General features: G+C 40.5%; 1 protein-coding gene across 2 annotated transcripts; it reads left to right on the top strand.

Annotated features, from left to right (window-relative positions):
• On the top strand, positions 1-10,718 carry LOC310765321 (embryonic pepsinogen-like). 2 transcript variants are annotated; one of them, XM_083620131.1, is made up of 9 exons: positions 1-88; positions 627-786; positions 1,617-1,734; positions 2,430-2,548; positions 3,519-3,718; positions 4,952-5,068; positions 5,964-6,108; positions 9,049-9,147; positions 10,393-10,718. In XM_083620131.1, the coding sequence occupies exons 1-9, from the start codon at positions 33-35 to the stop codon at positions 10,528-10,530; spliced, it is 1,152 nt and encodes a 383-aa protein (XP_083476257.1). In that variant the 5' UTR covers positions 1-32; the 3' UTR covers positions 10,531-10,718. The 2 variants fall into 2 exon arrangements, 1 of the variants encoding a protein (XP_083476257.1); XR_014549526.1 differs by lacking the exons at positions 9,049-9,147; positions 10,393-10,718 and adding an exon at positions 7,223-7,945 and having other exon boundaries at positions 5,964-6,203.
• The last annotated feature ends 1,378 nt before the right edge of the window (positions 10,719-12,096 follow it).

Raw genomic sequence — 12,096 nt, 5'->3', positions numbered from 1 at the left:
GAAACTGGAGCAGCCTCTGCTGAACAAGCAGGATGAAGTGCCTTACAGTTCTCTTCACCATTATTACTCTCTCCGAATGTCTCTTTAAGTAAGTTATTGTTATATTGCTGATATTTATTTCACAGACATATGTGCTTTCTGATTAACTAATCAAGCAAGAGAGGAAAGGGAGTGTGAATTGTATCTACAAATCTAAGAATATATATGTGTGTGTGTGTGTATACACTTATATTTGTGTGTATATATACATATATACACACTGCATCAAACCTATTCTTAAGTTTTGGACTATAGAGTGGAAAGACTAATTGCAAAATAAGCACATTACAGGGAACCAGATAGGGGGCCTTTTCAGTAGTTGCACCCTCCCTGAAGGAACGAGGCAGAGGGCCTTCTCGGTAGTGGTGCCCGCCCTGTGGAATGCCCTCCCATCAGATGTGAAGGAAATAAACAACTACCTGACTTTTAGAGGACATCTAAAGGGAGCCCTGTATATGGAAGTTTGAAGTGTTTGATATCTTACTGTGTTTTAATCTGTTGTAAGCCACTCAGAGTGGTTGGGGTAACACAGTCAGACGGGTGGCATATAAATACGTTGTTGTTGTTGTTTGTTTCTTTTGTACCAGGATTTCTTTGGAGAGGAGGAAGAGTCTAAGAAAGATTCTCAGGGAGGAAAACTTGTTGGAAGATTTTCTTTTGAAACACTGTTATGGCTTCTTTTGTCAATACCTCCCTTTTGCAAAAAATGGCCACGTGTCTAAGGAACCGCTTCTGGATTTCTTGGATGTGAGTTCATGTTTTGCTTTTATCAATTTGCTGTGCTGCAGAACAACATTCCCAAATATATACATGAGGCTCAGTTGAGATCCTTTTTATATTTATCTCGGCATGCAGGCTTAAGAACATAACAGGCACAATTAAGCAAGACTTAGTGATTCCCACTAAAAGCAACCGAATACGTTTTAGTCATGGCTAGGTTAAAGCCTTGTTGATTTCTATGGGACATGTTGAAACTAACTTTGGATGGATTGTACCCATGATCCACCCATAGTTAAGCACTTTGAAATCCCGTTGACACCTGGAGGGAGCTAGATGCACCTTTGATATTTCCAACAGGAGTGATTTCTCATCATGCAAACTTAACACCTGCTGAAATGCCCTTTACTAAATAACAACCCTAATTCTACACATCCATGAAAGGTCTGTGAGTCCCGACTTCCTTTGCATCTGGCCACCCTACTGAACCACATGTAGGGCAAGTTGGGGTGATGTGAGCCAGAAAAATATTATTTTACCTTACTGACTATGCACAGAAGGACACTGGGGAAAATTGGTAGCCCTGCTGTTGTATCTTTGCTGATTGTAGGTTACGTTTCTGTGCATTCAGCTTGAACATTTTGATGCTTATTCTTCATTTATTTGAGGGGGGAAAATCCCCTTTCTGCATGAACCAATCTTTGCCAAGAATCTATTTCCTGCTTCCACCCTTCAGTTAGTTATGTGGCACTCAAATTTACAGTGATTAACTTGCATATCTGTGAGGAACTAAAATTTTCAAAAAGAGAGAAGTAACCAAAATAAGTGTTACAAAGTGTATTTGTTTTATAAATCAACAGCTCGAATACTATGGAACAATCTACATTGGAACCCCGCCACAGAAGTTCTCTGTTGTTTTTGACACTGGGTCATCCGATCTCTGGGTACCATCTGTCAAGTGCAGTAGTGAGGCATGCCGTAAGTAACTGAGTACCTCAATGTAGTCAAACATGTTAGTCAGGTGTAAAAGTGGTGGTGGGGAGCTATAAGGAATGGGCTCATTATTTCACAACCAGAAATCCGGAGTCTGGTTGAGGCTATAATTCCAGTTACCTAGGACTCACTGAATGCATAGGGACTTGCTTCTGAATAAATATGCATTGGATTGACGAGTGAGCCTCCAATCCTATATACCCACTTTCCTGGAAGGAAGTGCCATCAAAGTCCATTAGAGGCATTACTTCTGAGTAAACACGCATAAGAGTATACAAGAATATCAAGTGGATTTGGTTGTGTGAAACTCAATTCCCATCATCGAACACAGACATTTTTAGTTAATGGTACGAAAATGTTAGAATGAATATATGCATGTGTGTGGGGAGAGAGAGAGAGAGAGAGAGAGAGATGGGGGAGGGAAAGAAAGATTCAAGTTTCAATATCAGGGAATCATTTTGTATTGGGTAAAATTTATTCAGTTAAATAATAATAGCTCCCAATTTTATCTAAATATTTCCTGCAGGTAGACTAACAAGATTGCTAGTATTTTCCAAACACCCTTTACTTTAAAATTTTACAATAGTTTTATTTTATACTGTGATTTCTGCCTGATATCTATTATTAATTAAACACTATTTTTATATCTATTTAATGCTTTCTTTCTTTTTTACTTTTAGTAAAACATCGGAGGTTTGACTCATCTAAGTCTTCTACCTTCCGCAGAACAGGAAAACACTTCCACATTGTGTATGGGACCGGAAGCATGAAAGGAATCTTGGTATTTGATACAGTTAAGGTAAACTAATAGTATTATATAGGTACAGTACAATGTTATACTCAGTTATTGGTTCTGTGCATTTCCAAGGTCAGTGAATCTCAGCCTGTTTGAATGCTGGAACTCAAACTTTAACGCAGGAAAAACAAAACAGCCCATTATTTTCTCTGGAAACACACACACACATACATATACATATATACATAAATACATATGTAGATGTAGCTGCAGATGGATGCATATAAAGGAACTCAAAACAAAATATATTTTAACTTAATAGCTGTTTTGTTTTTTGTTTAAAAAGACTTTACTGAGTAATCGAAACATTATACAATACAACAAAAAAGAACCAACTGGTGACTTACTATGATAGATCTGTGATACATAGTTAGATATCACTTCATAACATAGAAAGGTTCAATCCAATATCAATCAAGAAAATGAGAATACTATTTTGGGGGAGGAAGCAGAAAGGGCTACTGCCAAATAAAATAAAAAATGATGGGAACATGCCAACCCTGAGTTTGTTTTTTAATGTACATCAAAGCATTCCCCACGTAGCAGCATAGTCCATTGATTTCTTGATTTTTAATTGCCATTGTTAGCATCAAAGCAATACGAAATTGAAGCAGTACAAAATCATGGGATCCTGAAGTAAACGTAAGTGAAATTGTTGAGATTTACTTCTGAATAAAGAGGTTTAAAACTGGGATGTAAGTCACACTTACCCACTATCTACATTTGAATATTATTCTCTGGAAAGCCAAATTCCATACATGTTTAAAAAGAAAAGCAAGACAGAACACTGTTTGATGAGGTTTCCTTTTTGTTAACATGCACAGGGCTGCACCTTCAATACATCACGTGTGTGTGTGTGTGTGTGTGTGTGTGTGTGTGTGTGTCAATAAGCAGATGAACATCACTAGTAAAACCCTGCTCTGTACTTCACAGCTTGATATAAAAGTAAGGAGATACTTTGCTTCTCTCCTAGGTATCCAGTCTTTCCATTTCTCATCAGGGATTTGGCTTGAGTACCACTGAGCCAGGTAAAGCCTTTGTCAACATGACATTTGATGGGATCCTGGGCTTAGCCTACCCCTCCCTTTCTGAAGAAAAAGCAACTCCGTTCTTTGATAGCCTGATGAAGGAAGGCTTCCTTGAGAAACACCAATTTTCTGTTTATCTCAGCAGGTAAATACTATTTTGCTTTACTGCTAAGTTGATTTGTTGAAAGAAGAGCTTTGCTTTAAGGGAAGAGCCAAGTTCAGGTGAACTATGTTGATGTGGGAAGGTAGAGAGTTGAGGCTGAGAGTGAAGACGAAGAGCATTCTATAATTTATGTAAATGCAGAATAGGAAATTAGATTATATCTCATCAGTATAGCTCACATCGCTTTTGATTTTAATTTAATATTGGATCACCTTGAGACCATCCTACCTAAAGACACTTATGGAATCTTTGTTCCCAATTGCAACTGTACCCCATCCAGAATAATGGGAGGACAGTATTACAAAGACCTTTTCACCTGACTATTTTTAAGGTCAAGTAGTCAGCAAAATGTATTGTTATGAGTTGTGAGAGGCGTAGGCTGTATGGCAAGACCCTTTTAATTCCTGGGTCCAACAATCTAATCGAGGATTCGAATTCCTGGAATAGCTAGGCTAGCTTCTTTGCTGAAGTGATAGCCTAGGTGATGAGTTATCCAGGCAACAAAGGAAGGATCTCTGTGCTAGGCAGCAAATAAGTGGGACCCCCTCCTTCTACTTGCTAGTAGTCAGATAGACAAAGGCCAGAGTGAAGGGTGGAGTGATGTCAGCTAGCCTTTCTAGGGCAGAAGGCAGGAAAGCAAACAGTATGTAGAAGCAGAGCCAGTCACAAGCAAAGACAACCAATTCTCGCTTTCTTCCCCATTCTCCTCCCTGCTGTGTATATAATGGCAGCAGTAAGACTGACTGAGGGGAAGGCATCTCACAGGCAATGACACTCCCTGGACTGGGTGCAGGCAGGCAGGCAGGTGAGGCTGGCTGGAGGTAAACTGAGGTTGGTGGAGTAGAGGCCCCTTCTGCAGAATGGCCTCCACTGCTCCAAACTGGCTCCCTTAAAATCACAATGAAAACCAATTAGGGAAGAACAAATCTTACGAAGATTATGAAGGGGGAAGTCAGTGTGTGATGTACAAAGCAGAACAGGAAGCATGGTGATATGGAGAACAAAACAGGAAAAGCATTCACCTTTCAGAATCTTAGAGCCTTCATTGTTCACAATTAGATACTGTTGCATTACGAATGTTCCTTTCTTTTTTTCCTCTTTCGGTAGTAATTTGCACAGAGGTACAAGAATATGATACATTCATTTTTTAACATGCAGTTCAACTTATTCTGAATGAATGGCTTGCTAACAGCACACCATATATTCATGTTTCAGAAAGAAAAGAGGAAGTGAGTTCATTTTTGGTGGAATTGATCAGTCTCACTATACTGGTCGTATTAATTGGATACCTGTTAATTATCAGTCGGGTTTTTGGCAGATTGCACTGGATAGGTAAGCAGGAATTATTATTAGTAGTTGATGTTGTAGCATTAAGGTATTCTTAACATATGGACTGCCACAAGGGAAAGTAGGTGCCGTCTACAATAACACTGGAAATTTTTTGTGACTAATATTCATTGGCCAAATCTATACTGGTCAGTTATAACATTAAAATGTGTTATAAAAATATGACACCAGCGCTGTACTGCAGAGACGCAATCAGTTGGCAATGAGAAATTACATTGAGAGCCATGTAACTTTAAAATAAAATCCTTCAGTGGCGTTTTTACATATCAGTGCAGATCCAGCCCTAGTTATTGGCTAGCTAAAAATATAAGGCACAAAAGGAAATGAAGAGAAGGATTTGCAATAAAATGTAAATACTAATATGTAGTTTACTTTGTATTTGCAAGATGTCAGTTGTTAGGATGAATTGTCAATGTTATTATCATATTTATTTATTTATTTATTTATTATGTTCATGGTGATCTACAGTGTATATAAGGACAGGTTCCTGCCCTGAAGACCTTACAATCAATAGTTCATGCATTTTGCTTTACTACCGCCTACAGCTTCCAATATGTGATGTAATATTGGCTATCACAATGGAGAACCTAAGCTGCATAGGGATTGATAGCTTCCTGAAACCACTTATCATATCCCACTATCCATTTTGTTTTAAGTCCATGTTTGGGGAAGGGTTGTATCTCAGTGGTAGGGCCTATGTTTTGCATGCAGAAGATCCCAGGTTTAATAACTGATATCTCCAAACGTGGTTAGAAGAACCCCGCATTTTAAATCCTGGAGAGCTGCTGCCATTCACCATAGACTATACTGAGCTCGATGGACCAGTGGTCTGATCCAATGAATGTTCTATGTCACAGTCTAATGATTTCTCATTTCTCAGCATTTTAGTGAATGGTACAGAGATTGCCTGCAAAGGTGGATGCCACGGAATCGTTGATACAGGGACATCCCTCTTGCTTGGCCCAAAATATGATATGATTAAAATCGAAAAAGCCATTGGAGCCACTCCAACGCACTTTGGCATGGTAAGTTTTACTTTTTGGCCATTGTCTTCACACAGTAGCTGAAAGAGACCCCATATCATTAGCTGAGCTCACATTTCAGATACAAGCAGAGTAAGGTGCTTAAGATTATTATTATTATTTTTTTATAATATTTTTATTTTTCCATATAGACACAACACAACAAACATAAACATACAAAGACAAAAACAAAACAAAAAACATGTATCATTTCATATCCTAATTTCATATCCTATCTTCCCCGACTTCCTCATGCCTCCCCTTTCTGTATTCCAAATTCTTATCGATTGTTCAGCAAATCTTCCCTTATTTTAATTTAAATTTAGACTATTCTTCCTTATTCTCCTTGTCTTAACCATTACTAATAGTAACCATTTACTTTCCAGTCCAACATCATTCTAACTTTCATTAACTTTGTAATATTTCTTTAAATAGTCCTTGAATTTTTTCCATTCTTCTTGCGCTGCTTCTCTTCCCTGGTTTCGGATTCTGCTCGTCATTTCTGCCAAGCCCATATAGTCTATCACCTTCATCTGCCATTCTTCCAGTGTGGGTAGTTCTTGCGTCTTCCAGTACTTCGCAATGAGTATTCTAGCTGCTGTTGTAGCATACATAAAGAAAGTTATATCCGTCTTTAACACCCCTTGGCCGACAATACCCAAGAGAAAGGCCTCTGGTTTCTTGGGGAAAGTATATTTAAATACCTTTTTAAGTTCATTATAGATCATTTCCCAGAATGCCTTAATCTTCGGGCAAGTCCACCAAAGATGAAAAAATGTACCTTCAGTTTCTTTACATTTCCAACATTTGTTGTCAGGCACATGGTAAATCTTTGCAAGCTTGACTGGGGTTATGTACCACCTATATATCATTTTCATAATGTTTTCTCTTAAGGCATTACATGCCGTAAATTTCATCCCGGTGGTCCACAACTTTTCCCAATCAGCAAACAAGATATTATGACCAATGTCCTGAGCCCATTTAATCATGACCGATTTAACCGTTTCATCTTGTGTATTCCATTTCAGCAGCAAATTGTACATTTTGGACAAATTCTTAGTACTGGGTTCTAACAGTTCTGTCTCCAATTTTGATTTTTCCACCTGGAAGCCGTAAGGTGCTTAAGATTAGGCTTGACCTCGGATTCCTGCTTGCATCCCAGTCCTAGTCTTCACAGTTCTTCATGGTATTGCTCATGCACACTAATGTGCCTGAGCATAGGGGATATGGCATGCAAGGCTTTGTGAGTATGTAGTGAGAGTGCAGGAAGGAGAGGCAATGGTAAGAGCAGGAAAAGGAAACAAACTGGGGTTTGGCTGGACCAGTGTGACATCCAATGAAAAAATGGGCCTAATGTTGAATTAACAAAGTTAGCTGAAGTGAGGATATGTTTTTCATGGGTTTATTGGCTCTTGGCAAAAGAGGACCTTTAAGAGTTATGCAGAAGAAGGAAGTTCAGCAGATGTACCTTGTCATGCAACCTTAAACTTGCGGAAGGTCCTTCTTCAGTACAAATATGAAAGGTGCACAATTCTTTTGCACTCCATCTGCAGAGAGAGGGGGGCAGGCTTTGCTGCTATTATCTAGTACCATTGCCTCTCCTCAAAACAGTTGTATTCCCAGTTGTGATATCTATTTTCCCCAAACAGAATATTTCAAGAAAGAACAGACATACAGATTCAGTATGTCAGCATGGCATCAGCATCCCTTTAGAATGGGGAATTTGGTCTCAGAGCAGAATTTAGAATGGGTGGTTGTATCATCTTAATTGAGAGGATATGGTTTGGGATATGAAGACTGGACTCAAAGCTTTGAGTTTATTTGTTTGCAATCTTCAGCTAGTTGCGTGTCGAGGTCCCCAATACACCCCAAAGGAAAACACAATTGACACTTAATTTTTGTTTAAATTTTTTGGCATAATTTTGGCCACAACTTTATTCAAATACAGTAATGTGAGTGGTTGCTTAGGCATTGGTAGCACTAACTGCCCCCGCACGGGGACAGCTCTGACATTCGCACCCCCCGCGAAGTCAGGAAGTTAAGTCACCTGGGGAGAGAGACGGGGCTGGGAACCATGCCTCACCTCTCCCCAGCATGCTCCCAGCGGCTTGCATGGCCCTAGCCCCTTGCCAGGGGGTTTCGGACAAAAGCATGGGGGAGCCCCTGGGTTCCTTTAACGGTAAAACCCTTCAGCAGCAGCAGCAGCAGCAGCATTTTGGAGGGGCAGGCACAGCCGAATCCATACCCCTCCACCAGCAGCAGCATTTTGGGGGGCAGGCACAGCCGAATCCATACCCCTCCAGCAACCAATTCCAGACCAATGCCTAACCGCAAACCTTACAAGTTGTGATGATTTGCTACGCGGTAGGCGAAAACCAAGTGGCACACACTAATCAGCCAAATGGTAAAATTCCTACCGGGCCCCTGCCCCAAAGCAGATGACCCCATGACAGGCAATAGCAAGGTCAAGCAAACAGCCTAACATTAGGGAAGGGAGGGCGGGTGATCCGAAGCACGCAGCGAAAGAGGACGTCCGTTGCTGCGTGCCTTGTATTTAACAAATAGGGCTGTCAATCACTAAATGGCAACATCTAAATTTCCCCAGTAACAGCCCGCCCCTGCTTACGAGTTGACCAAACCATCTGCCCAGAAACAGCAAGGTGTCTTGGAATCCCCAACCGCAACACGTGCTCTCCGTGATGGAGAACACACTATGCCCTGTTTCTGTGCTACAATGCACTATTCAATTCACTGTTCATGTGTGCTACATTAGATGGTCTGAAGGGAAGTCCAGAATACTCAAGTTCTCTCTTAAGGTTCTTTCCTGAGACTGGCACTGGGACGAGTCCACTGCATTTCTTAACCAAGCTTGAGGTCTGCCAGTTCATTTCCTTCATCATCAGAACAACACAAGAACTCAGCTCTCTTCCTTATTTTTTTCAGAGTGAAATCAACTGCAGTAAACTCTCCAATATGCCAGACGTTGTTTTTGTAATCAATGGAATCCACTATCCTTTGCCTCCATCAGCCTACACTCTAAAGGTACATAATCGTTCTCGAATCTCATTTACTTGCCATAAGAATGCAAATTCAAAAGGGGTTGGGGCAGATTTAAAGTGCAAAATCTTTATGAACACATGGGCTGAAAACAGAAAAAATGGAATAAATATTTAGGGGGAAATCATATTAGATATGCTGAAAATGTCAGAAATGCTGGGCTAATACATGCATGTCTGATAGGGAAAAAATCAATCCAAATTTGGATAAGGGCTCTGCTCTGCTGAGCAGCATCCCGATTCCATACCAACATGATTTATTGATTGTATTGTATCTCTGACTACATATATTGTATCTCTGACCACAGAATAATTATTCCTATCCCCAGAATGTTGCCCCCATTAGTGCAAAACCTGGGTGCCCACTTATCCTCAGGACGCATATTACACCTTCCATCAAAATGTAGCAATGTATCTATGGAGCGCTCAGGTGTTCCAAGTATTTGCATGGAAGTTGCAGAGAAGACAGAAGCTGGAAGCAAACACTATTTTTCCTCCCCTCATCTCCTTCTTGTGGTGATGATACATTCTAGAGTGTTTCAAAATCCCATGGCCCAAACAGGAATGTGGATGGGCCCATGCTGTACATCTGTACAATCACTGCCTCTTGCATTCACTTGAATGCTGCCTTTGTGGCAGGGGGCAAGGCAGGGGAGGAGATAGGAAACCATTCTCTTGTGTTCTTCATCAGCTCCACAGGGAGGAGTCATAGCTCAGTGGCAGAGCATTTGCTTTGCAACTTGAAGATCTCTAGCATTTCCAAGTAGGGCTGGCTAAGATTTCTGCATGAAACTCAGTCAGTCGAACTGTAGACAATACTGTTCTAGAGGGCCAGTGGTCTGACTCAGCGTAAGGCACCTCTCTATGATTTCAGTGGGAGTGTTCCCCACCCCCAGCCACTACCTTTGTAGGCAAAAAGCATTTTGGAATTGTGAAGGATTCCTATCACTTTTCAATACTTTGCTTATTTGTACACTTCTCTGGTTTGTATTGATTGGGAAATCATCCTGTTTATTAAGAGGCCAAATACATAATGTACAGTCTTGTGCACTATTACTATTGTACTGTTGTTGTATCTACATTATTTATCTCCTTTGGAGACTTTTTCAGGAGAAACTCTTCCTTCTTTGTGCTGGAATGTTACTGTATGCATTGCTACCCAATTACTTTCTGGGATGATATTTTTGTAGAACCTCCTGCATGTGATGACTATCCTTTTCCTTCTCTCTAGGAGAAACAAGTTGGCTGCTTTAGTGGTTTCGGATACTCATCTGATGGCAGTTGGAACCTAGGAGACGTGTTCATCAGAGAATACTACAGTATCTTTGACCGGGAGAACAACCAAGTTGGACTGGCAAAGGCAGTCTAAAATAATTGTGCCTTTTAACAACTGCAAGTGCTGTAATCATTCATATAATTGACTTATGCAGATAGCATTTTAACTTCATAGCCATGTATTTGAGCTAATAATAGCAACTCCAATGATGTCCTTTAAAAAGTAATATTTGTCTAAAGTTTGTAAAGAATCTGCAGGTGGTAGCACTGTTGTGGCATATATGATCTGAAAATTATGAATTTCAAATTAAAAAATTGTCCAAATCTTCTTCTTTTTTAGTGATTCATGTACAAAAGCCTATAACTAATGTGAGTGAAGCTGGGGTGCCATTTCAGATGTCAGTGAGCAGGCGAGGGGAGGGACAAAGGCCCACTCTCAGAATCACTCAAATAGGCTCATCCACACTTCTGCTTTTCCCATGACTAGAAAGCACGAGTCCAAATGGTTTTCTGCTTGACCCATGCTTACTAGGCATGCTTCAGATCATTTTTCCCCCATGCCCCATTCCTTTCCCAGAGAAAACCCACTCTTTAGTGCCAAATCAGAGCAAAGATCGGCCCGGAGAAAACCCAAATTGCCGTTTGCTCCAACTGAGCACTAAACAGCAGTTTTCCCTGGGGGAAAGCAGCAGGAAAATAGGAGTCTCAGGTTCCTGTAAGCTCTAAGTTCTGCAGAGATTTTGACTTAGTTATCTCTCTCTCTCTCTCTCTCTCTCACACACACACACACAGAGAGAGAGAGAGAGAGAGAGAGAGAGAGAGAGAGAGAGAGAGAACTTGGAGCAAAGCAAAGTACTTTCCTGTCTATTCTTTATATTTTTGTGGTTTTTTTCACAATTAATCTAATACCAACAACATAGACAACTTCAAAACAGATACATATTATCTGTTTTTCTATATTCTTTTCCCATGGATAATGAGTAAGGATGATAGTTCTAGTCCAATAACATCTTCAAGGCCACATCGTCTCCCTGCATTTTTCTTAATTAAACAATTTTGAGCATTGGAAGCATAATCTGAGTAAAGTGTCATAAATCCTCCTATCCCTTACTGACCACAGCACACAAAAGGAAACCACACAGTCTTGCAAAAGAAAAGCACAGATCTTCTCAGGAAGGAGATGCTGTGGCCAAACATGGTTTCAGTTCTTAGGAAGCCTTACCTGTGAGGAAGTCGGTGTCACACCGTCATTCTCACAGAGGGATGGTGGAAGACTGACCCCATCACTGAGCAGTAGAAACTGCTGTGGTGATTTAAGTGATCCCAGGCATGTTTAAAGGTCTAATATTACTCCAAGCATGAGAAGAAAATCTTTTGCTGGCCAGCTAGTCGTTCCAGTCAGTTGGGAGTTAACTGTCAGTTGTTGGTAGGATAGCTAAGATTTGTCAGTTGAGGAGAAAGGGGGTGATAAGTTATTTGTGAGGGTTTTTGGTTGGTCAGACTGTCCAAGCAGTCAGAATTCCAATCAGAGGAGCTTTGTGGTTTGAGGATGGATTGTCCCAAGTGGCTAGCCAGGGTTCTGGGAGTCTTTGGCTCAGATATAAGTTTGGGGTATTTGGACTGAGGTTTGGGTCACTCGGAGGCTCGTGCTGGCAGCAGT

Source organism: Podarcis filfolensis (assembly GCF_964270895.1).
Source record: "Podarcis filfolensis genome assembly, chromosome: 6".
In the NCBI taxonomy this organism is placed as follows: domain Eukaryota; kingdom Metazoa; phylum Chordata; class Lepidosauria; order Squamata; family Lacertidae; genus Podarcis; species Podarcis filfolensis.
This window is presented reverse-complemented; position numbering and strand designations above follow the sequence as displayed.

Excerpts from the sequence above, each read along its gene's own strand:
- LOC310765321 (XM_083620131.1), top strand. The coding sequence starts at position 33 with ATGAAGTGCCTTACAGTTCTCTTCACCATTATTACTCTCTCCGAATGT. Across the intron at positions 3,719-4,951 it reads TTTTCTGTTTATCTCAGCAG|AAAGAAAAGAGGAAGTGAGT; the intron begins GTAAATACTATT and ends TTCATGTTTCAG. Across the intron at positions 6,109-9,048 it reads CTCCAACGCACTTTGGCATG|AGTGAAATCAACTGCAGTAA; the intron begins GTAAGTTTTACT and ends TATTTTTTTCAG.